The 26,397-nt window shown below is 48.7% G+C and overlaps 1 protein-coding gene across 2 annotated transcripts; it reads right to left on the bottom strand.

Annotated features, from left to right (window-relative positions):
* Window positions 1–385: 385 nt before the first annotated feature.
* Window positions 386–26,183, bottom strand: ZDHHC7 (zDHHC palmitoyltransferase 7). 2 transcript variants are annotated; one of them, XM_072731403.1, is made up of 8 exons: window positions 25,926–26,183; window positions 13,510–13,595; window positions 10,067–10,398; window positions 4,934–5,058; window positions 4,520–4,616; window positions 3,962–4,043; window positions 3,086–3,216; window positions 386–2,416 (listed from the first exon to the last, which is right to left on the bottom strand). In XM_072731403.1, exons 3-8 carry the CDS (start codon window positions 10,379–10,381, stop codon window positions 2,240–2,242), a joined length of 927 nt encoding a protein of 308 aa, XP_072587504.1. In that variant the 5' UTR covers window positions 10,382–10,398; window positions 13,510–13,595; window positions 25,926–26,183; the 3' UTR covers window positions 386–2,239. The 2 variants fall into 2 exon arrangements, with proteins under 2 accessions (XP_072587504.1, XP_072587503.1); XM_072731402.1 differs by having other exon boundaries at window positions 13,414–13,595; window positions 25,926–26,170.
* Between the last annotated feature and the right edge of the window lie 214 nt (window positions 26,184–26,397).

Below are 26,397 nucleotides of genomic sequence, written 5' to 3'. Positions count from 1 at the left end.
TTTTTATAAACTTTTTATTTCAAAGTGCACTTAAAAAAATTACAGGAATGCTTCGAATAAAGTTGGACAACACACACCGACTTCGAGTAGATATAAACGTGGGAGATGGTCCGAGAAGGCAGCGCCCAGTGGCCAGCACCACTAAGATACTGGAGCATCTCAGGGCTACGTCCACAGGGCAGGAGGGGCGGCGGCAGCCAGACCTGGTGCTGACAGGCAGGCAAGAGCCAACCACCCAAAGCATGCTGATGGTCCCTGAGGACCTGGGCCACTTACCCCACTGTTTGGGGCCGGTCAGTGGTGACTTTATTTCCCGTAAACGTGACGCCAAAGAGGCAAAAGTCAAGGACGCTTGATTTGCACACACTTGCTAAGTCTCACAGGGTTCAACCACTTCAACCATTTTTTTTTTTTTATTGATAAACAGGTATACATTATTAAAAGCCTCACACTGAAGCCGAACACACGTCCACCCCAGACAACAGATGTGCAAATGAGTATGCAACACGACCTCTGGACACTCGTCGTGTCTGGCCCCCCTTGGGCCTGTCCCTCTGGTGGTGACACGGCCCCCCTTCCATGGCTCACACGTGTGTGCAGAGACTCGGTCCATTTCCGAGACATCCCACAGCTCTGCTCGCCGGGCAGCAGCTGTGTCTCAAGTAGGTCCCCCTGTGGATCTGCATCAGCAGTGGCAGAAGCCCTGATTAGGACAGGATATGGATTAATTAAAAACAGAAACAAAATGGTTCACAGATGAACGGAATGGCGTCAAAGCCAGGAAGGAAACACCAACTCTTCTCAGTGCGCAGGCAGGCTGGAAGGAGAGCCTCGGACTCTGTCACGGATCGCTTCCTCAGGAGTCCCACATAACAGGTACGGGCCGGGAAAGTTTAAGGCGAGTCCCCAGGAGGGGAGCTGTTTGCTTTCTGAGATCATTTTAAGCTCTGCACCGGACATCTTGTTTTATCACTTGTGACGTGGGGAGAGAAACAAACATAAAGGATACAAAAAATAAAGCTGTTGCCATCCTGAATACTCTCTGCAAGTGAGTAAGGCTCAGAGTCCAGGGGCTCTGCCTTGGGGTCCCCTCACGTTCTCAGCGATGCCCAGAGGCCGACATCTGTCTCTCTCTGCAAGTGGCTGTGGCCTGGCCCTCCCTCCCTCCACACCCACCACCACCACCAAGCTGCACAAAGTATGAGGCCACCGTGAGCCTTCGCTGTTCTCTCACTGAAGTGCCGTCTCTACAGTGCTGATTTGGCTGAACAAAAAAATGCCAGTTCCAAGGCCCTCACATGCTCAAGATCTTTAAAATAAAGTTATAATAGGAGGGCAACGAAGGACCACACAGGAGTGATTGTTCTTTGGATCAAGATATTCTCCAAAATGCAATACATTCATAGTAAACCCCACGGGACGAGGGTCCCATGGCAGCTCTCCCCTCTTCCCTGAAACGTTGGTTTCTAAAAAACAGCTCGTTGGCTACACGCAACTATCACCTGTTACGTCACCTAAACACTGCCTAAGCGCGCACACACACACACACACACGCACACGCACGCACACATACACGCATAGACATACACACAGAGACACACACACACACGCAGACTTGCTGAAAGGGTCAAAGCACGCCTCTTCCAGGGCAGTAGGAGTGTACCTAAAGCCACCTTCACTGTTCAGTGCACAGACCTTTTGCAAATTCAGTGCAAAGTGTCAGAGCTAATTGAGACCAAAATGTTTTTCTATGTAAACGCCTCTTCTTGATCAAGGGAGTGTACTAATGAACCCCAGGGTCAACAGGAACGCCCTGAAACCATTGGCTGGACAATTCTTATTCACTGGATTTACTTTTTCTTTTTCTTCATGATTGAAAAAAAGCAGCTTAGTACACAGGATTTTAATAACCCATGTAATATCCCACACAACTTTAGAAAATGCAAAGTGTCCTTAACAAAAATCCTAACTGTGCAGGAAGATAATGACATTTGGCTTCTTTATGTGGCCACATACCTCTCGTTAGTTGTACAGGCGAAAACTGGCCAGAGCATCATCCTGTCACTGGTTTGGAAAATCTGCAATCTGTGACTATAAATATATAAAACTCTGCTTGCTGCAAGCAACTGGTCTGTATATGTTCCGTCTGCCCTATTGGTCACAGGTGAGCTGCTGATACCCTTTCAGACCCAAAATAAATAACTTAAAGTCTGTTGACAAGTCCCGGCATGAGGAGGCCTCAGACAGAAAACTCTGGGCCTCCTTTCTTGGGTCTGGTCTGCAGCTGCCCAAACCGGAAGCCAACAAAAGGGTTCATCCAGAGGAGTGAGGGGGGCCCCCCAAAGACAGACCGCATCCCCTCCCATCGCAGCCTCCGCTCCCACGTTGGCTTCTCACTCTTCAGCCTCTCGATCTCCTGGAAGCAGAAAGGAACGCATATGGGCAGCAGCCCCAGTTACAACCCCCAACACACGCAGGTTAGGCCTCAGGATCATACTGGAGGTACCACCACCAAAGTTGGGAATCCGGTTTCATTTGACAGCCAGATGCTCAGGTGACATGTGGGCCCTCAGTGGTCAGCAAAGCAGACTCTCCTTGCTGTGCCAGCCCCAAGGCCCCCCGAGGACATGCAGGATGCAGGCTGCAGCCAGCAGCTAGCAGCACACAGCCCAGGCAGCCCCAGGAATGGCAGGAAGGAGCCAGTCCTCTGGGTCAGGCCCTCACCCTTTTGTTCATTTGTTACAAGTATTTATCAGGTGCACAATTCTAGACCTATAGTTCAAAGGCATGAAGGCAATCCATTTGCTGCACCTCACCTAGCTGCTCTGGTGGGGCTGGGTCTCCCAGAAACTGGGGAATTTGCCTGGCTTTATCTGCCTGGATCTATTGACTCTCATATCAAAGTGATCCCTGAATCTGCATCTCGCATAAAGATAGGAATGACAAACACAGAGAACCCTCCGAGACCTAACCAAGACTGCCCTATCAATCTCCTGAGTTAATACACCCACGCCTATGGGGGCCCCAGGACCACCCACTTACTGAAGCCAAAAGTTAAGCAAGTGCACCAGAGAAGGAAGCGTACCGTTTCATCGTTGCATATGGAGTGGATCTGAGTGCCAAACATAACTGCAGTGAAAGTGAAAAACAGAAGGCTCTCAAGGCACAGGAAGATCAACAGGATTACAGTCACGGGAGGGGAGAAGTCACTGCATTCTGCGAACAAGAGAACGCAGGCTGTGAGTGGGCACCAGAGCAGGACAAAGCACAGGATGGTGCGGCATTCAGCTCAGAAGAATCCTCGTGGTACCAGCCCTGGAGCCAGCCTCAGCGTACTTGTGCTGGCTTGTAAATGAACAATGAACACATTCATTGTTCACCGTGGGGTGGAGGCAGTCACCCCACCCGGGTGCAAATCCACTCCCCCATCTCCTGGTCAGCAGTTTCCATAGCACCTGAGGTTTCTGTGAAAGCTGTACCTGTGTGTTGAACCATGCACTGGCCTTCAAGGGAAGCTAGGAGAGGACATCCCCCTTGCTCGGCCACTGCCCACAGGACCCTGGGAGGTACGTCTGGCCCATCCCCAGTCCTGTCCCGGGAGGAGCAGCTGGGGCCCACCACACTGCACCTGCCATGGTTCACTCCAATCCAGTAACACAAGGACCACACTGAACAATTCCCAGCTAGCTAACCAGAAGACAAATGTGATGTTTGGTGGAAGGAGACGAACTTCCAGGTAGTCCTGAACTCTGAGGAACTGCTTAGCAGGAACTGTTACGTGATGAAGGAAGGGGTACGTATATGTGGCTTCGAGACACTAGCCAAACAGTGGACCTGAAACCCATATTCTTCACTAAAGGGATTTAGGAATTGACTGGAAAATCGGTTCATTCAGCTCTTCCCATCCTTCCCATTCATCCCAGCATGAATTTGTGGGAAGGGGACACACAATGTGACTCACCAGTCCACTGCCCTCGGACACAGGAAACGAACTGGAGTCCACAGAGGATCAGAGCATGGACTGAGGACAGAGCTATGTACATCTGGAACAAGAGAGAAGCTGATCAGCAATCGGGGAGCAATCACATATTTCTAGGAGCAAAGGCCACGTTCACATGTTTACTTTACCATTTCATTTATCAGCAAATTACTGGGGGGAGGAATCCATCAGGACAGCTGACAGCTGCCACTCGAGACCATCCTACACTAAGGAGCACAATCTCACAGAAAACGCAGCAGGGAAGGGAGTCCTAACACATTTCAACAAGACCCTATTAGCAACTGTGACTCAAGGTATCTGAGGGAGAACGAGATGCATAAAACACCTCAAATAGTCACATAAGCAACATACATTTCTTGCTTCCTGCCAAGGACCGCACAGAATAATAATTTCAATCTCAGAGAAAAGGTTGGAGAGAGAGAGAGGTCTGATGCTAGAATAAATTCACTTGCTCCAGGCATTTTATAGTTAAAGAATTTAAAACTCAATATAAGTCACCATACAACTACTTTTACTCACAGTGAAGAGCACAAAAAATCTCTGATTCTTTTCTCCTACACAATTGTTCACCCACGGGCAGTGATGATCCATTTTCCGAATACATCTTTTGCAAATACTGCAAAGGAGAAACTTGTTTTTTAGTATTCGATGCTATGAAATACACAACCCCAAGTCACACATCCATACACAGAATTCAGTGCTGGCAAGAGGCCTCAAGAAGGGGTTCCTATCCTAGGGAGGGGGCTGTGTACCTGCAGCGGTGGGCACCAGGCTGCCCTAGGGAGGCGGCTGTGTACCTGGAATGGGGGGCACTAGGCTGCCCTACGGAGGAAACTGTATACCTGCAGCGGGGGGCAACAGGGCTCCTCTAGGGAGGGGACTGTGTACCTACAGTGGGGGGCACCAGGCTGCTCTAGGGAGGGGGCTGTGTACCTGCAGTGGTGGGCACGCTCAGGCTTGATACAGCAGCACTTTGGGCACTTGTAGATGACTTCTCCAGGCTTCAGCTGCAAACTCTCCATGTACTCTTTAGTAGCATTCCCTTTGGGTACCGCCCCCTGCAGTTTAGTAAGAATGTGTGTTGGTTGGAAAGAAAGATTAAAAAAAAAAAAAATCAATAAACCAGGATCAATCTTAGATTTTATACACCATAAAATAACTTGTAATGCTGTTGCTGCCACTTAAAGTACATTAATATGAAAAAAAGGAGTGCCTGGGTGGCTCAGCTAGTGAAGTGTCTGTCTCTTCATCTCAGCTCAGGGCTTGATCTCGGTGTCATTAGTTCAAGCCCCACACTGGGTTCTATGCTGGGCATGGACCCTACTTAAAAACCAAAAATGAAAAACAAATATCTAACTTGAGCAGGATTAGAAGTTTTACTTTCCATGAAAAATAGCACATGTATTCAAACAAACTCAAAATACATTTTTATCTTTCATAAACTGGCAAGTCACCTGAGTTCTTTCTAGCTTCATGCAGGACACACCACAGGCGAGGTTTGTTTGTCGAGCCACTCCAACTCAAGGGCAGCTGATTGTCCCTGCAGGGTGCCAATGTGTTCTGTGGACACCACTCCCCTGTCACCCCATTCTAGGGCAGGGCTTTGTGATAAATGTGGGCCACATAGCTTTCCTATCAGCTACAGAAGATCAACACTGAACCAAATGATAACATGAAGGACTTTATCTCATGTTTGCAAAGTTGTGCCATACATCTTCGTCTGCTGTCCTCATCAAGAGCACTCGTGCACACATACCTGGACAGCATGGCCCTGAGCCCCTGACATGATACGGTTGGGTGGTGGGGCGACCCCGGGAGTAGCAGTGTCAGGGGTGGCAACAGTGCATTTGTTGGTGCCCTCCATGCTGGCCCAGGTGAAGAAATATGTGTTCAGGTAACGCCCACTGATGGCAGGAGTCGTTCAGAGAGCCGTCCGTGCAGAAGCCAGGGGCAGGCAAGGCCTGCACAGCAGGCAAGGAGGGCCTTGTTCTTTGGGCAGTGGAACTACTCAGTGAACACATCTGTGGGATGTGACTCCAGGAGTCATGGCGGGAAGCACTGGGAAAGATGACCCAGTAGAGTGGAGTTTCTAAACATAAGGTGGGAATAAGGTCTCCTCTCCCGTTGGCTAACACCATGGAGCCTGCGCTTTGAACAGAAATGCACATGGGGAAGAGCAGCCCAGAGCTGCAAAGGGCATGCAAGCCTGAGGAGACCCAAGGTGGGAACGAACAGTGGTGGGGACAGCGAAGGACTCCTCAAAGCCCAGATGTCCAGGCTGGCATGAGGGCCAGAGATCTGAACCTGTTGGTTGAGGGCCAATATCCATGCCCGGCAAAGCTCAGCAGCAAGTGTGCTGGGCCTGGAGACTGAGGAGTCTCCAAGGCCCCTGGCAAATCAGACCTAAAGCCCCATGAACCAGCAGGAGGCCAGGCCTCCACCAGGCACCCAGCGACGTGAGGACAGGAGGGGCTGCTTCCAGCCCACCCCACCACCACAGTGTACTTCCCTCCACCATCCTAGCATGGCGAAGCTGTTCCGCTCAAGATCCTAGCGTTTCCTAACACTCCAGTCATCTCCTTGAAAAGTTAAGGGTTTAAAATGTTTGGGCTTTGAAAATTTAAACCAGAATGTTAGGTAAAGCATTTTACTTAATTTACATACTACATTTGAAGTCTTTAATCAAGTTTCTTCCTCCACTGATCCAGGAGTCTTTTTTTTTTTTTTTTTTTGATCCAGGAGTCTTAAAGATATAATGGTTTTATAAGTCCTGTAATGTTGTATACACTCCTGGTGGGAGTTCAACGTTATGTGTTTCCATAACAGGAGGAAACGGACCAGATTTCAAAACTCCATGCACCTTAATTTTTATGAGACACAAATGTTCTCTTCTTCCACCGTAAAAAAAATGTGATCAGCTACAATAACCTTCTAGAAAGCAGGACAGCCCAACATCTGTACTCGCTCCTTCAGAAATGTGGATTTGGCACTTAATGGTTCCAATTAGATCTGTCCTGTGGGGCCACTCTTCCTTACTGCGGGCAGGGAGAGATGGACACCTGAAGGACAGAGGAAACTCCAGGAGCCAGTCCTCCTCTTCCATTGGTCTGCCCTGACAACAACCTCCACAGCCCAATCTCACAGTCTGTCAGGGGCCGAGTGCATTCTTGCCCTTGTGCTCCTCGGGCTCCACAGTTTTATTTACACTGACTCCAGTGGTGTTTGTAGCTTGCCAGTAGTCCTAATATGTGGCACAGCTGAAACACTGACATCAAATGGACAAGGGACTGAAATGGGACAATTCTCCAAAGAAGACACACAAATGGCCAATAAGCTCATGAAAAGATGTTCAACATCATTAGTCATTAGGGAAACGCAAATCAAAACCACAGTGAGGTACCACTTCATGCCCATCAGAGTTGCAATTGTCTGAAAGATGAACAATGGCATGAGGATGTGGACAAGTTATATCCCTCACATGCTGCTAGTGGGAACATATTTTCTGCCATGGAAAATAGTTTGGAAGTTCTTCCAACAGTTAAACAGAGTTACCACGTAATCCAGCAATTCCACTCCTAAGTATCTACCCAAGGGAAATGACACATACACCTACAAAAAGCACTTACACATGAATGTTCATGGCAGCATTATCTGTAACAGCCATAAAGTGGAAGCAACCCAAATATCCATCCACGGATAACAAAAACCTATAAACAAAATGTGGCATATCCGTACAATGGAACATCATTTTGCCATGAAAAGGAACAAAGTTCTGATAAGTGCTACAACATGGATGAACCCTGAAAACCTCATGCTGAGTTTAAGAAACCAGATATAAAAAGCCCCATCTGATATGATTCCATGTAGATGAACTATCCAGAACAGAAACATCCATAGACAGAAGGTGGGATGGCGGTTGTCAAGGGCTGGGGGAAGAGGGGACTGGGCAGTGATGGCTAAGGGGTGCAGGGCTTCCTTCCCAGCTGATGAAAATGTCCTAAAATTGACAGTGGTGGAGGATACACAACCCTGAATACATAAAATCCACGTAACTGTACACTTTAAAAACATAAGTTCGTGGTGTATCAATTATATTTGAATTCAAACACTGATATCCAAGACCCCAAACTCCTCCTCCACCTTGGAACTCCCTCCCTCCTGACATTTTGTCCAGCATTCTCTTTAGTGACCCAGCAAGGGGAATGAATGTGCCCAGAAGGACAGGTGCAGTGCCATGCACATACCTTCTCCCCATCACCTCTTGGGGCTTCCTCTAAATGCTGAGACCTTTCCTCGCAGGAGGAGGGGGGCTGGGATAGGAGTTGAACTGCAGGGGTTAGGAGAAGGGTTTCACTCCCAGAGGGAGGCTCTGCTGCATAAAAGGAAATGGGGAGAAAGCCCCTGAAGAGTCTTTGAGGGGAGATCCGATTGGGCTATGGTCAGAGATTCCACAATCTTTGTGCAGCAAGGCTCCAAAGCCAGGGGGCAGACCTTGCATCTGACAGGCAGACCTGTCCCACAGTGCTGCTCCCAGCTGCCCACCGGCCGGGTCTACAATACTGTCCTCTGCCCAAGACCCCCACCAGGCAAGGGACAGGGTGAACAGTGTAGGAAAAGCCCCTGGGATATGAACTCAGCAAAAGTCAAATAAATGTGCATATAAACCACATTTTATAGACCACCGTTTTAGTGCTGTGGAAAGAAGCTTTCTTCAAATGACACTCCACAGGGACGACTAGCACCTGGCAGTGCATGCTTGTCCCATGGCTCGGACAGTGGGAACCTCTCCCCTGGGCAGGCGGCTGCCCACCCACTCAGCAGCCCTCGGCATCTCCTCCAGGCTCTGGGGCAAGCCTGGAATCTGCAATCTGGATCTGGAAGGGAATCCTGGTTGAGCTGTAAGGGTCTGCACCACTTCACCTACCCACAGGAGGTCTCGAATAAAGAACCTCAGATAAAGAACCTTAAACCCAACATAGAGGTTCTAAATCCAGTGGCCTTCAAGACATCAGGGACCTAGGGCAGTTCACTGTGTTTGGTCTGGGCCCTTGTTATTCTCAGGGAAACTGCTCCCCAAAGGAGCGCAATACACGGCCTCTGTTTTGTTGACAACACACCTGAGTCAGCTCTTTTCCTGTGCGTGGAGCCTGCCCTCTGCGGTACAGTCCCAACCCACCCCTGCTGGAGCCAGTACAGTCATCAGGGAGCTCTTCCTCTGCTGCTGCACCAGCCGGACCTTGACCCTCTAGCAGCTAGAAGGAGGTATTGGCCTCAGACTTTAGCTGATACAGAACAATTAGATAACTGTAAACCGAAAGAACTTAGAGATAATATCTAAGATTTAACCCAAAAAAGTTAAAGTAGTTGTTAACAGTCAAAAGACAACTGAAAAGATTAGCTGAGTGGTGAAATCTAGAACCCAGATCTCTTAGCCCTCAGTCTGTTCTTTAAAGAAACACAGTATTTAAACCAGGAGGGATTTTAGAAATCTAGTTACACTCTTTCCATTTGCACAAACCACCCCTTTTCCGTTCCTGCACTGTGACATCATTTGTGTTTGAGCGATGTTTATTCTCCAGTTAAGATGTGAAAAATGCGGGGCACCTGGCTGGCTCAGTCAGTTACACGTCTGACTCTTGGTTTGGGTCAGCTCCTGAGCTTAGGGTCATGAGACTGAGCCCTGCTCAGGCTTCACACTCAGCAGGGAGTCTGCTTGAGACTTTCTCCCTCTGCTTCTCCCCCCACCCGCCCACCGTGTGTGCATGGGTCCGCGTGTGTGCGCTTTCTCTCTCATAAATAAATAAATCTTAAAAAAAAAAAAAATGTGAAAAATGTGGGCTGCTTGGCTGGCTCAGTCAATGGAGCAATGATTCAATCTTGGGGTCAGAGTTTGAGCCGCATATTGGACATAGAAATTACTTTAAATAAATAAATAAACTTAAAAAAAAAAAAAGACATGAAAAATGCCCCAAGCCTGTACCCAGGAATTAATAAGGAGCAGGAGGCCCTTCGCCAGAGTCTATGGTGCCACACAAGAGGGGATACAGGGCAAGAGTGAGTACTCACAGGGTCGGTGAGCATGGTTCTCAGGTGGGACGATAGGGCCAGCACCGCCAGGCAGTTAAAAAGGACTCCGTTGACCACAGAGTACCAGAAGTCTTTGGAAGGCAGCAGCATGACGAACGTCACCACAAAGTCCGCATAGACGACCAGGAGCCACGTCATGACGGCACAGATCATGCCGCAGCCATCGCGGATGAACCAGACCCTATCTGCCATGTCAGCCTCCGAGGACGAGGAGGACGAAGAGTCGTAACTGTCATTTTCAGCCAGGAGAGGATGATGTTCGACATCCCGCAGCCGGTGTCCTGATGACGGCATGATTTCCTCGGCACACCCTAGAGAGGAAATGGACAGAGCTGATGAGGCTCGGGGGGTCACACACGCTTGCTCATGTGCCACCTAAAATATGATGAGTTCCTCTGCGCTTGGCTGTCCCATGAAGACTGTCTAAACACACAGCAGAAAAGAATACATCAATTAGATCAGAACTTTAAAATTTTCCACCTTGGTGTCTAGTTGACAGCCTAGAACACAACCAGCCCCACCGGGTGATACCTAGACACATGCATGCTGCCACCTAGAGCCAGCCACAGAGGAGCAAAGCAGTGGAAGGAACAGGTCAGATACAGGTTGCCATCCTCACCACCAAGCCTGCGCTGCCACATGTGTGCAGAGCCCCGCCCCCCAAGCCCCACACCATCCTCCGCTGGCACGTGGACCCAGAGCTCCAAGAACCTGCCCGTGTCCCCTCCCTCACCCCCCGTGCCTGGGCTATAGCGCCAAGGCCAGGGCCGAGGCTTGTGGTGCGCTTGCCCTGGACTCTGCACTGTTTCTGGAATGCCGTTCTCTCTTTCACCTCTCAGAAGCTTTCTTCACTTGCTAATCCATTCGTTCAGGCCTCCTTGCGAGACCTTTCCCATATTTCCTACAGCATCCGATATCTAGAGCACTCGGGGACTGAAGGAACTCACAAGAAACTCTTCCTGGACCGGTTTTGACTGCTGCTTTCATGCATGCCCTTCTGTCACCAGCGTGCGACCTTAAAGTAGCTGGATACTCGTGATAAACACATAGAGAGGGGTCCGTTCACCTGGCTTTCAGGGGTTCATACCAGGGACAGAGGAACACCAACAGCATTGATCAAATGGCCCGGGTGGTTCCTCGGCACCGGAGCTTAGACAAGCGCCCTGGGGCTGCCACCAGCCTGCCACCACACTGTCTCTGTGGCCTGGGCGCAGCTTCTTTTCCCTCACACACCAGCGGAGCAGTGATGACAACAATGGCACGCGAGCCTGCTGACAGAGGTCACATGGCCAAACCACCGCAGAATTCCCCCTCGAAGCACAGATATTCACCAGGAGACACCTGAAATAGTTTCCCCGCTGTCAGTAATGGAACCCTGCTCTTAGGTCTGACTAAAATAGCCTGAAGGTTTTTTAAGTGAAACAGAAGAAGAGAAAAGAGAAAAGCCACACAGACAGGTCACAGCCAGCCATCTGGCCGCACCTGCTGCCTCCTCGGCCAGCACTGCCACCGCGCCATTGTCCTCCCTGCCACGGAAACCCTACGTGCCCCCTAACGCCTGAACTTCCTCCCTCCCCAGCCAGCCATCCTGAAAGGTTTTTCTTCCTCTGAGGAATCTTTCGAACACCAGACACGACTCCCTGAAGAGGACAGTGGACACTGGTTCTGCCCACACTGTCGGCCCAGCCCCATCCTGTCAGGGGCAGAGACAGTGACTGGAAGTCTCTTCCTTCCCTGGAACTCCCAGGCCCTGCTCATCAGTGCTGCCTGCCGTGTACAGACCCCCTTCTACCTCAAGAGAGTCCTCCGTGTCTCAACTCCTGACTCACAAGGAGGCTCTGGTCTTCTGTCCCCCCACCCCCATCCCTGTTGGTGTGTGCACACTGCTGGGCCCCAGCAAGTGTGTGTTTATCATCAGGCAGACCCAACACCAAGAAGCTGGTCCCCTTCTCAGGTTCAAGTCGTTTCCTGGTGATTTCCACAGGAGAGTTTCAGTGAATCCTAACTACACATCATAGAGCACGTAAGCTGAAGAATCCCTCAATCAGAATTCGTTTTGCTTTATGACTACTCAAGTGGGACAGTGCCCCTGACGAGTGGGCACCTGCTTGCTGAGCAGTAAGACAAGACACCACAGGCTAGCTTTGTGCCAGAGCATGTCTATGCAGTCTAAGTTCCATCCAGAAAGCACGCACAGTGAACAAACACCGAACCAGTTCAGCCCAGCCTTCCTGAGGGAGACAGTGGTGAGAACTCCCCCAGAGAGCGGGGTGCAGCCCTGCAGTGGCCCGCCCCTACCGGGCTGCAGATGGCAGGTCTATTCCTGAGTGAAGAGAAGCCACAAAGACACCAACCCTGGGCATGGTAGGAGATTCCCAGACCAGCTGACGAGGATGTCGATGCATAATGTTTGTGTGCGTGACAGCCAAATTTATAAAATCCACCAGAAGGCACAGGGAAAATAATCTGATACCTGAAAGTCCCTTTATTTTCAGAAACATAATCAATGAACACAGCAGGGTACGGCGGCTAAGTTCAGCTGTCTGGAGTCCACCCCGGGCATTCTGCTGAGTCACCGTGCGTATCTCGTGAACATGGCAGGAAGGGCGGGGAGGAAGTGAAGCTGCAGCCCCTTCACAGAGAACCAGTTTGCGAATGAGCAGGCGGCATGGGCGCTTGCAATGTGCTACTAAGGGTAGCAGTCGCTGGGGTAAGAGTGCGTCTGCACACTCAGTGCCCACTACCGTCGAGCCCCTTCTCCCCAGCACCGTTTCTTTTTTTTTTTTTTTTAAAGATTTTATTTATTTATTCATGAGAGACACATAGAGAGAGAGAGGCAGAGACACAAGCAGAGGGAGAAGCAGGCTCCATGCATGGAGCCTGACGTGGGACTTGATTCTGGGTCTCCAGGATCACACCCCGGGCTGCAGGCGGCGCTAAACCGCTGTGCCACCGGGGCTGCCCCCCAACACCACTTCTGAGAGGAAATCCAGAGGCACCACACAGCAACCCACAGGCAAGCAGATGGCATGTCGGCACATTTTGACTTTAATGGCTGGTTTAATGGGATTCCATCTACACTCCCAAACCTAAGCTTAGTTTATGCTCACGTTTGAGAAAGCCCTGTTTCCCAGAACATGGCAAGCGGCACAGGAGAGCTTCATGACTTAGGGGGACGACCACTGTCTGTCCACTGTCACTCGGCACTCACCTAATCTTCTACTACCTGCTGATAACTTATAACTTCACGGAATCCCCTACCAGGGGCACGTCTACCTTCAGGACAGGTAGTGAGCAAATCAAGGTCAGCAGGTAAGAAGACTGACCTTCTGTATCTCCCATGCTGCCCTTTCAAGGAACATAGTTGGTGTCCGAGGCAGAAAGGAAGCGGTGACGAGGCACCTCCAGAGTCACTCCCTTACCTCACAAACGATCTCTAAACATTACTTGAACATCTTGCGCCTTTTCTTCAGGATCTTAAGGTGCATAGTGTCCTATGTGACAGGATCTGAAAGATAACAAGATCCAATTAGAAAAGTGACTTATTTTGTGACAAAAGTATGTAACATTTCGTAGGATAGGATTAATTTGGGGAGATATATAACCAACATAACATTTTACATGGGAAGTTGTTATTCAGAACTACCCTTAACTAGGAAGGAAATCATCACTCCGTGTTTTCATGACGAGTAAACTATGAAATTATTGCCAATCCTGAAAATGAAGTAATATACTTTACATCTGTTCATTTCACCCTCCTGCTATCTGAGCCCTGGCATTAAATACAAGTCTAGAAGCCAAAATCTCTTGGAAAGATTCCCCAGGGACCATCCACACCAAACCAGACTAGCCTGTATTTCAAAAGTCAACAAGTGTTTTAGCAGCCACAGCAAGACTTCCAGAGAAAACAGGAGAGGTGAGAGGTGCTGGACGGGGCACCTTCGCCAGCTATGGGAGGGAGCAAGTCACAGAAAGGTCAGCAGACACCTGAGGGAGGCCATATACTGAAGGAAGAAAGTCCCAGTTCTCACTTCCCTGCTGGCTCCCGTTCACTGGCAGGTGAGTGACCAGATGTGGCCTCTCCAGAAGCACTTATCTGGCCTGAAGAGAAAAGGCCTAAGATGGGGGGTGGGGACCTCCCAAATAACTAGTCTTTATTTTCAGCACAAATCTTTTCATGAGTTTTCTTAAGCTGTCCATTGATGTCTAGTCTCACTGAAATACAACTGACATGCACCATTGTGTGTGTTCAAGGTATACAGTAGAATGCTCTGACGGACATATAGGTCAGACTTTTGGAAGAAAGCTAAGTGAGGTCTCATGAGAGACAGAGCCCCAGAAAGGGGAAAAAGGAATTCAGAACAGGCAAAATGCAGAGTGAAACCTTAAGAAATAAGACATCCTATCTGTGCAACAAAAGAGGAACATTCTGAGAACTTCCTAATTACTTAAAAATTAAAATGACAGAATTTTAAAATTTCAGAAAAATATAGGATTAGATGAGAGAGTGAGGAACTTTCCCATAAGAATTAAGTGACAAAGAGAGAGACCTTGGGAGAGAGCCCAAGATAAAACCAGCTGGCCCAGCATCTCAGCAGCAGGCCTTCCTGCTGAGTCTCGCTTCCCTCCTGGCCACGGGCTCCACGTTTCTGTCCACTCTGTCTTTACGCTGCTGCTTTCCAACAGATTCTTTCTCTGTTAAGGCAAACTCTTTGTTAGTGTCTATGTTCTGAAACCAAGACCCTTGACGAGGACAGCAGGAGGCTGGTATGGGAGAAGGGAAGAGGGCCGGGGTTAGGGGGTCGCCAGGGAGCTTGCCCTAGGCTCCGCCACCAGCCGGACTCTCCAGAGCAGAGCGGAGGCTGCTCACTGTCCGGTCTCAAGTTTGCTGTGCTTCCGCGGGGGCCAGCTTTGACACCTCCTCTGCCCACCATCTGCGACAAGATTCACCAGGAGCTGCTTCTCCCCTAGCACAGACCCCATAACCACCCTTCCACCACCACCCGAGAGCCAGTGTTCCCTAGCACCTTCCAGCTCTGAGCTTCTGAACTTCAGAGGAACAAACATGGACATGACTCCCAAGCTGCCGAAACTAAGAGAGGTGGCTTTTTTTTTTAAGGTTTTATTTATTTGAGAGAAAGAGAGTGAACGAGTGCAGGAGCAGGAGGAGGGGCAGAAGGAGAGGGAGGCTCCCAGATTACCTGACTGAACCACCCAGGTGCCCCCAGAGGTGACTTTTTATTTATTTATTTATTTTTGAGGTGACTTTTTAAACACAGTATTTACATATAGTAACTTTATTCATGGAATATCTATGCAATAGCCAACAGCTTTAAATACCTAATAATATTTTGAACTGTTTCCAAATAAGCTTATGTTTAACAATGTTTTAAAATAAAACTGGCTTTGCAAAATACAAGACTGCTCATCACAGACCTCAGGTTTATAGAAGAATCTCTAAAATGAGACCAAATCCCAACTACTTTTATACATTTTAAAAAGTAACCAATACAGCAACCACTTTGAAAAGTGGCCTGGCACCTTCTCAAAGTTGAATACCTACCCTATGAGTCAACAACTCCACTTGTACGTATCTAGCCAGAAGAAATTAATAAAAACACCAAACATGTAAAAAACTGTCCACAGTAACTTTATTCACAATACTCCCAAACTAGAGACAACCCAAGCATCCACTGCCAGGACATGCACAAATAAACTATGGCATACTCATACAAGGGCACACTTCTCAGCAAAAAAAAAGGGAAAAATTAATGAGATGTGTGATCTCACAGATATATCACAAAAATATGATACCATCTCTATGGCACCTGAAACCAGGCAAGAGTAGTTTATTCTGAAAGAAATCAAGACAGGGGTTTGAGCACATGAAGCATAAGTGAGAAGAGCCCAAGGTAACTTTCTGAGGTGATCAAATGCCCTACATCCTGATAGGGCCAACAGGGCCCTTGGCACACATATGCATCAAAACAAAAGTCAACGAGCTGTTTAAAAAAAAACCCCAATTGGGCAGCCCCGGTGGCGCAGCGGTTTAGCGCCGCCTGCAGCCCAGGGCATGATCCTGGAGACCCTGGATCGAGTCCCACGTCAGGCTCCCTGGATGGGACCTGCTTCTCCCTCTGCCTGTGTCTCTGCCTCTCTCTCTCTCTCTCTGTCTCTATGAATGAATAAATAAAATCTTTAAAAAAATAAAAATAAAAAATAAAAAATAAATAAAAATAAAAAAACCCCAATCAACACTACATTTAAAATTGTATATTTCACTGTACGTTAATTACACATCAATTAAAAAAAATGAACAGAAGAATAATAACCAGCACAGGTATAGGTGCCAGGTGAGAAAAGTGAAACAGAAGCCAAATGCTAGCCAGACGCTTCCCCCTCAGAAACAGTGCTCAGGGCGGTGACGTGTCTTACTTCTGTCTGTATCTTCAGACAAGATTCTTAACTTCTTCCCTCACTTTCTCCTTGGCTGTAAACAGAAAATGGATTTGCAAATACAAACTGAAAACAAATAAGCAAAGATATCAGTATTCTTTGGTGATCGGTCACTCTAAAAAAAGAATCAAGAGGGGCACCTGACTGGCTCAGTCAGTTCAACATGGAACTTGTGATCTCAGGGTTGTGAGTTTGAGCTCCAGGCTAGGTGTAGAGATTACTTAAAAATAAAATATTAAACAACAACAAAAAAGAATCAAGATACAATTATTTTCACTACTCCAATAAAAAAAGAATGCCTACCCTAGAGTCTGATATTCATGTTTATATGAAAATGCTGTTTAAACTCATTACGGCTTTACTATTCATACACCCACTGATGACCTATAAAAAGCAAGAATAAGCGACTCTGCTTCAGGCACAGAAGCAGCATATGAAGCAAACACAAGCCATGAGAGATCTACTTAATTCAAACAAGGAGAGGGGGGTACCTCCAAGCACGATCCTCTCTATACCAGGCCCCAGACAGGAGCTTTAGCCCACAGGAGCTCACAAACCAGCAGACGTGGGAATCAGGCCGGTAAATAATGTGCTAAGTGTTATCCCCAAATTAGGAGTGAAGTGTGATGAGGGAGAAAGAGGACAACAGCTAATTCTGTCTGGAGGAGCCAGAGCGTCAATAAAGAAGCCAGCATGGTGGGCCCTGGGAGCAGGCAAGGTACGACAGGAGGAGAGAACAGTATGAGGCAGCCCACGTGGGAGCAGGAACAGGAGGGCTAAAGGGGCCTCAAGCTCAGGGCAAAGGAGGATGGGGAAGGACTGGAGGGGAAGGGCAGACTGGGGCACTCACAAAGTGCTCGAAATGCCCAGCTGGGGAGTCTGGAATTCCGCAATTGTTCTGCTTGGTATAGGAGACACCAGAACTTTGGTAAATAGAGGTTTCAAAAAATAACGGGTGAGACCAAGGATGGAAGGAGGAAGCCAGGCAACGAGGAAGCCATTGCCACCTCCCAGAAGAGAGAAGGCACAGCCAGGGCCGAGAGAGGGTTGGGGGCCTGCAGGGGATGGACAGCCAGTCACCAGTCACAGGAAGAAAAAGCACAGCAAGGGCCAAGGGTAAGGCCTCGTGGGGGCACAGAGAGGGAAGTGAAAGGGACCCGGAGTGTGTCAGCCCCACCTACTTCTCCTGGAATAAGGGAGCCACAAGAGGGGGAGAGACTCCAGCACAGAAGGACAGGCAAGGTTGAAACAGACCTGACCACACCTGGGGCCACAGAAGTGTGGGCTGGAGCTCTGAAAGGTGTCCAAAGAGCCAGCAAGGGAGCCACAGGAGCCTGAGAGCAGGAAGGCTGGAGCAGTCAGCCACACCAAAGCAGGTGCCAGGAGAGGCTCATCAGGGACCTTCCTTAGCAGGTTTGGGCAAGGGCCACGAGCTGGGAAGACCAGGTGGTGAGAAAATGAAAAGAAGCACCCTAAGTCCTGGACACATGCAGCTAGAAGAAAAAGTGGAGGGAATTTTGCTTCTTAGCTTCCACTCTCATGTATTATTTCATGGGATGCTTCAACAGCGATCCTGAATAACATGTTTCCAAACACCTGGAAATCCATGGATAACTTTTGACTCCCCCTAAATTTAACTCCTAATAGCCTGCTGTTCACCTGAAGCCTTATGGTAACATAAACCACCAATGAATACAATTTTTGTATATATTCTCATGACAAAGTAAGCAACAGGAATGAAAGTGTTAAAATCTTAAGATGAAACACATTGACAATACCGTACTATATTTATTAAAACAAATTCAAGTATGAGTAGCTGCACAGTCACACCCATGTTGTTCAAGGATCACCGTACTTGGGTCTCCCCGTTTGCACATTTGCCACCCTGGACCCACTGGGTTAAAGTCCCCTCCCCTCCCGAGTCCCTGGGGCTCCACACAAATCCCACCATACCTCATCTTGGTCTGACCATGGCTAGCTTTTAAAAGCTGAGGACAGCCCCAAAAGTGATGTAATGGAAAGAGAATGAAGAATATATGTAAAGTTAAGCCAATTAAGCCAGTGGTCTAAGAAAACATAAGTTAAGACGCCTCGCCACGCTTGCTCCTGTTTTGTTTTTTTTTAATCCTGTACTTACTTGAACTTTTCCTGCAACTACAAAGATAATTTAAGCTCACTGCAGTTTTCTGTTTTTAAAGAATGAGAGTCCAAGTGTGCAGATGCAGGAAGGAGGATGAGCCTTCTTCCTGAGACAGAGGAAGCAGCAGTGGGGTGGGAGAGGGGGGGTCTACATTTGAACCATGGAGACGCACTGAAGCTAAAGCCATCCACACTCCATAACACCGTTTTCTGAGCAAGGGGTAGGGAGTGGGTTGGGGCCATTCCAAGTGCAGGAAGCACGGGGGATTGGAGCAGGGAGGCTGCGGGGAGGACAGCCAAGGAAGCAGTAGGCCCATGCAGCACGGCAGACCCCAGTTTCTAACAATGTGATGGGAGTGGCTTGCCCTGCTATCCAGAAGCCTGGCTCGCCACCCAAGGGCTTAACGAGGTTAGGAAGTAGCCAAGATGATATGAGAGAAAACCAGGGTATCAAAAGCAAGTCCTGAGCTGAAATGATTCACGGTGGAGTACAGGGTGAAGGGGAGAAGCCTGACAAGCCAGGTGACCGGAAAGTCCAAGGTGACCGGAAAGTCCAAGGAACTGGAAGTCCTAGTGAGACCAGGAACCCGGTGTGGAGGAAGTGACAAGGTAGCCAGATCAGCCAAAGCAGAGCAGCTTTAAGAACTCAACAGCATTAAGAGGCACCACTCAGGGTAACAGGTAAGACTGTGCATGTGACAGAACAGACAGGCCTTGACCTGGAAGGGGAGGGAAGGAGAAGGTCTGGCACGCCTGCCCAGGGGCATCAACTTTCAGCCTCCAGGCTAAGTGAGTGCCCCAATGGGAAGACTGCAGACAGTGGAGTCCTAGCTGAACTTGCTGGAAGAGTGGAGCATTCAGATATCTGCTACAGTGTATTTATGGCAATTATGTTCTCAAATGTTCTTTCCATCAATTTGCAGTCATGAAAGATTTAGCTTGTGCTTTCAAATCCTACCAATAATGTATGCCATATGAAACCACTATCTTCTCTAATTATTACATCTACAGAACAGAATATTAACCTTTCAAGAAAAAAACCAACAGAATATTAAATTAAATCCAAGTCTCAATAACATGCTGGCACATTACCCATACTGTGAATGGTAAACTTAAGGTTTATAGAAAAGTTTTCCACACTAAGATATAGAACCTCTAGAACAGGCCTTGGACACTGCAGATCAAAGGATGGTGAAAGGAGGAACGTATCCACGAGGGGCCATGTGACTCGGAAAGGAGTCAATCTCATGAATGGAGGGAGCAGTGCTAGGTCTTCCTTCTTTCCCACTGGCCACACTTTGGTCTCTTACTGGGTCCTCCTCTTTGTAAACACTTATGTGTTGGCAGAGGCCAGGCTCAGCCCTGGGTTTCCCCTTTATCTACATGCTCTCTCTCTCTCAATGATTTTATAGGTTCTCAGGTCCATGGACGCTGCTAAAAACACATATATCCAGGAAGTTCCCAAACTAACCATGTGTCACTGAGTATATCCAGCTGGCTCAACAACCCCCTCTGCCCACCAAACCCTTACAACCTTCACAGCTCCATGGGGCACCTCCAACTAGTTGTTAGGGTCAAAACACAGGAGTCACCCCTCATTGAATTCTTTCCCCAGCTTCCCACATTGAACCCTTCAGCAAGTTCTGTGAGTGCTACCTCCAAAACCAACCCCAATCTGACTCGGTTTCTGCTCTCACTGCTTCCCTCACCCCACAATCCACCCCCATTCAGCCTTGAGTAAGTTTTCACTTACTCAATAGGTCATAATAGGTCACATTCTCCCCTTACTTAAAACCACCACTTAAAACCACTGAGTGCCTCTGCAGTTAGAATAAAATCCAAAGGCCTCCCTGTGGAGGCCCTACCCAACCCAGAGTGTGTTGACCTCACTTCTTACCCTCCCCACCTCACTGGCTATCTCCTTACTGTCTCATCACCTCCACACAGTGTTCCCTGCAATGTCCCGGCACACTCCCAGGACACTCCACACCCATCTGTGGAATGAATGCAAGAATTGGGGAGTGTGCCTGAGAAAGCCCACATGAACATGACAGGGATTGAGTGGGATCTGGCACGGGAGGTGTAGTCAGAAGTCTGGAAGCCTTGGGGAAAAGCAATTGGGGAGAAATATGGAAAGGTTAAGGGGAGAGAGGGAGAAGGGGAAGAGAAACTCACTTTCAAAGGTTTTCTGGGGGAGTCTCCATTTTGGGGGTGTCACCCTGAGTGTGCAGGCTTGATGAGGTGGTCTCAAGGGCACACTCACCCATATGCCAGATGCACGCTCACCATTATTCCTGTACTAGAGCTACAGCCTAATTCTGAAAGTCAAATGAAGCAGCTCTTTTAAAAACCCCAAGAAGGTATATGAACCCTGAGGAATTCTAAATCCAGAAGTAAAAAGAACACCAGAGTTCCAAATCTCTCTAGGTGTCCTGTCCCAGGGAATAGCTGAACCTCAATCAGGTGGGTGAATCTCAGCCTCTTTCCAGAAGTTCCTAAATATGGCTTCCTTGTTTAAAATGAAATGAACTTTTATAACATTGGACTCAACCCAATCTGAAACACTATGAACACCTGACATGTACTAATATAGCGAGCTGACAGGTGCAAATTAATGACCATGTAAGACATTATAAAGGGAAAAGAAAAGAATGGCCAATTACTACCCATCTCCTAGGCGCCTGGAGCTTTATACACATCATTACATTGAAGCTGGCTACTATCCTAAAAGCAAGGCACTAGTACCAGCTTGTTTTAGAGAGGAGTAGATGAAACCTTAGAGCTATAGTAACTTGCCCAAGCCCACAGCCAATAAAGGGTGGAAGAGGACTGACTTGACTCCAAACCCCATGTCCTTCCACTAAAATACACTGCCTCCTAGAGCAGTTGGTTTTAGAAAATGCATTCTGTAATGAATAAATTGAATTAAGGAATATGGAACTCTGAGAATTCAAAACATTTCAACAAAGAAATGATATTGTAAAAGCCTGTCTCGAGAGACAATGGAATCTTCTCTATCCTGACAGCTCCCTGCTTATGAAGTGCTGCAAATAAAATGCACCCTCTCCTAGAACACAGAACCTAGACATGCACCCTCTCCAAAGCACCAGCTAACCAGGGGGCTAGTGCTGAGTGCACTCCTCATGCAACCAGGATTCATTAAGTACCTTTTACCCTCTAAACACATAGCCCCTCACCCCTTCCTACATGCTCTTGAGGATATCCCTTGCTTAGAGCTCTGCCCCTTCCCTTCTCACCTTTCCCACAGCCAAGTTTAGGCCCCCTCATCTCTGGTGGGTACCTCTGCAGAACCCTAATCTCAAAGCATTCAGGTCCAACAACACTCTGTGTAGCCGTAGGAGTTACAGCCAAAATCAGTGCAGGTCACAAAGGCAGTCTGGTCCCAAATCTATAAGCCCTGTCCGTGGCATTCAAGGCCTCACGGCATCTGGTTCCCCTACTTTGTTGGGCTCAGTGCTTGCACTCTCTTCCACACGGTGCTCATGCTGATCCCCTCACCATGCCCTTTCACCCCTTGGTGCTAGGCTCCTGCTCTTCCACTCCACATAGATGACTCTCACCCTCTGCCCAAATTATTCATTATCAAGCACTTACCAAGCCCCCACTACGTAGAAGCCACTGTAGGAAAACATAAGTGTCTTAAAAACTGTAAGATGCTATACCAATACATAGCATTATCTTGGGCCCATATGGGTCCGGATTTTATGAGACAATTGGGTCCTTTTTTAAAAAAAAGAAAAAGGTTTTTATTTGGGGCACCTTGGATAGCTCAGTGGTTGATCATCTGTCTTTGGCTCAGGTTGTGATCCCAGGTCCTGGGATTGAGTTCCACATCAGGCTCCCCGCAGGGAACCTGCTTCTCCCTCTGCCTATGTCTCTACCTCTCTCTGTGTGTCTCTCATGAATAAATAAATGAAATCCTCTAAAAAAAAAAAAAAAAAGATTTGAGAGAGAGAGAGAGAGAGAACACGAGTTAAAGGAGGTGAAGAGGGAAAGGGAGTGAGAATCTTGAGCAGACTCCCCCAGAGCTCAGAGCCTGATGTAGGGCTGAATCCCAAGACCCTGATATCATGACCTGAGCCAAAACCGAGTCAGACACTTAACAGACTAAACCACCCAGTAGCAGTAATGTGAGCAATGATTAGCAAGACAAGAACATGTTTGTAGACAGAAGCAAAGAAGTTAGTGAATGGGAAGAAATAATCAGAGAGGCAAAAGTGAGAGGAAATGCCTAAACTCTGGGCAGGGCAGGGCAAAGAAGACACAGAGTTCACGGGAAGATGGGATTCCCTCTTCCTCAGAAGCAAAGGAAAGAAAAAGACTGATTGATACTGAGAGAGAATTTTAGTTAGAAAAGACTCAAGGTTGAGAGAACTCTCCCATTGGCCTCCGTGGCCTCCATGTTCTAGAAGGTAGTCATTTGTCAGGGGTAAAACAAAGGAGTGTATTTTTGAAGTAGAAAGGGACCATGAAAGAAGGAAGGACGTGTGCAATAAAAAATATAGCCTTGCTCAAAAGGAAGTTTGACCTTTGGCCTTGGCTGACAATCTGATTCAGGGTGGGAGCTGGCCACACCAGAAAGAGCAACAATGTGACTCAGAGTGTGGCTTTGGGTCACACAGTATCACCACAATCAATCAATGAATCAATTACACTTCAAAACAGAACCCCAGGAACGACTCTGAACACCGAGGCTCAGATGAGTTAACCTGGTTAGCCACATGCCATGTGCATTGTCCCCTATCACTGTTAGGAATGTAACGTTATGAATCCACAGAGAGAGGTCAACAGAAGCTTCACTTTCGCTCCTTCCTCAGACTCTGTGTTAGAAGCCTCTTCACTTGGCTGATTTTAATCTTTATCCTTTACCTGTAATAAACCACAACTGTGAGCAGAACAGCAGTCAGTCAGTTCTGTGACCTTCTAAATAATAATCAAACCTCAGGGTGGTTTTGAGAACCCTGAAAATTGCAGCTGATGACAGAAGTGAGAGTAGTCCTGCATGATTGTTCCCTCTAGGGAGCTGTCACGCTGGTCTAAACACTTCTCAGATGTTACCCCTGAAGGGTCACACAGCAAGTTGTCAATATGGACCCTGGACCCTGGCTTTGGGGCCAAAAGGGAGTGAGATAAGTGTTTAGACTTTACATTCTGCTCTAGTGTTTGGCTTCTTTTTATACAAAATAAGCTCTATTGTTCATAAAATAGTTAAATATTAAATACAAAAATTAAACTTTATTTTTAAGAAACAATCCCAAAAAGCTGCTTTAAGAAAACTATCTTGTAGGATGCCCAACATGGAGTGGAGCATGGCAGCTCTCAAATCATCAGGAAAACTACTTCTCAATTCATCCCAAACATTAAGTTCACATGTAAACTTATTTCTAGTTCCATTTTTCTAATTACCGAAAACTGTATTACTTATACCACTAAAGAGGCCCAAGCGAGCAGGTAACAGTTTCAGTAGGCATGTACCAGCCTACTCCGTACTTCTGCCTGAATCAAAACTGTTCTTACATGAAGTTCCTTTTAGTACACCCTCTCGCTGAGAGAGCCATTCTGTTCATACTAATGCTTGTCCTTTCTAGAAGAGGATTTCTGCTTTTCCAGCGGACTGATTAGCACAGCTTTAATCTGAGGCAGGATCTGAGCCATTAATAGCAGAATACTTCACACGCTTTATCCCCTTTGCTTTGAGCTAAAATATCTACATAAAAAGTTCCCACGGTCGTTTAAAGAATTCTTTAGGAAACTACCTTTCATATAGTCTTGTTCTCCACCCTTTCTCAACTCAAAAAATCAACGTGAACCCACCAGTCTGACTCCCCAAATTACACAACCCAAATAACTTCAATAACTCGAACTCTTCTAATTTTCCAGAATGTTTAAGCAATGCAATTTAATACTTCATTCCATCCCACTTTTTTTTTTTTTTTTTCAAATATCCCAAGAGCCTTTCATGGTAACCAAGTTCTGACTCCCTGACAAGCAAATTTTGACAAGGTGACTTTTTTTTTTAAAGGGGGCTTTTAGGTAAGTACAAATTGTTAAATAATGCCAAAAAGATTGAACTCACCATCTGTGCGGTGAAGAGTTTAGGGGAGAAATAATGATTTCTAGACCATCTGAGACAGGAAGAGTAAAATAAATATATATGTGCAGTGAGTACATGGGCTTCACAGACTCACTGCGCAAATGGTCAGTAGAGAAAGCTACAAGGCAGCTACCTCAACAGTTCTTACACTCCTATTTAACTACCATTATAAACTTTTTTTATTGTTGTCATTGTTTGTTTGTTTAGGTTTTATCTATTTATTTGATAGAGACAGCACACAAGCAGGAGTGGCAACCAGAGAAAAGAGGGGAAAGCAGGATCCCCGCTGAGCAGGGAGCCCAACGCAGGTGGATCCCAGGGCCCCGGGGGGCATGACCTGAGCTGAGCCAAGGCAGACACTTAACCCACTGAGCCACCCAGGCGCCCCATAAACTGGCTGTTTATGAGCTAATAAAGTTTGTCCATCGCAGCAAAGAGACTTGGTTCCAGCAGCAATGACTCCTCGGGAGAGATGAACCTTGACTGCAGCAGGAAGAGGTGCAGACGTTGCCCCGAAGGCTGACCTGATTGTCCCAGATGCCCTGTCGGGCAACAACCGCCGCCCCCCCCCCCCCCCGCCCCAAACACCCTAACACCGCTGACGGAGAAAGTGAAAATAACCAGGCAGATGGGCCAAGAATACGAGAATGAAGAAAACTTTAAGAGGAAGGGAAGGAGCCACAGGCGATGCTCAAGAACGCCCCTCGTAAACCGCGCCTATAAATCGCCCTTACAGCCCGCGGGGGTGCCGGCACGCTCTCCTTCCGGCCTGACAGCAACCCCGTTACCAGTCACCGGAGGGGAGACCGCGGCTCGGAGAGAGGGTGTCATGCCCAAGGTCAGGCAAGACCCGGGTCTGCAACTCGGGCGGGATCCCGAGATCCCCGAAGGCGGGGCGGGAGGCACCAGGAAGGGAAGCCAGGCGCGGGCACAGGGCGGCAGAGGTGCCCCCGAGGAGCCCGGGAAGGTCGCAGGGGCGCGGCGGGCGGGGGCGACGGCGCAGGGCGGCCGGGGCCCCGCGCGGCCGGGAGTCGGGGGCGAGAGCAGCCCGCCCGCCCCGCCCGGCCCCCGCCCCCCGCCCCCGGCCAGCCCGCCCCGGCCCGGCCCGGCCCGCCCCGCCGCACTCACCCGAGGCCCGGGCGGGGTCGCCCGGCGCTGCGGCTCCTCCCGGCCTGCGGCGGCGGCGACTGCAGAGGCCGAGGCAGGGACGCATCATGCGGCCGCGCTCATGGCCGGGCCGGAGCGGGCCCCGCGGCTCGGTTCGGGGGGTCCCGCCGGGCCGGTGGGAGAGAGGCGGCCGCCAGGCGCACACACGAGGGCGCGGAGCCCAGCCTGGCGAGCCGGGCGGCGCGACCCCCGGAAGTGAACCTCCCGGAGGTCAGCGGCGCCGCGCTTGCGCAGTTCCGGCCGCGCCGCCGCCGGCCGCGGAGGGGGCGCCCGCGGAGCCGGGAGAGGCCTGCGCAGCCAGGGTCCTTGCGGAGCCGAGTCTCACAGGCTGCTACTTCCTGGTCAGAGGCAGCGCTTAGTCAAAACCTCCTGCCGCCAAAATAAAGGGGTCCGTCCGCCCTGGAGTCTGGAGGAGAAAGGACGGGGGCTACGG

This window comes from Vulpes vulpes, chromosome 12, assembly GCF_048418805.1.
Source record: "Vulpes vulpes isolate BD-2025 chromosome 12, VulVul3, whole genome shotgun sequence".
Lineage (NCBI taxonomy): Eukaryota > Metazoa > Chordata > Mammalia > Carnivora > Canidae > Vulpes > Vulpes vulpes.
Note: the sequence above shows the minus strand (reverse complement) of the source record. Positions and strands in the feature narration are given on the sequence as shown.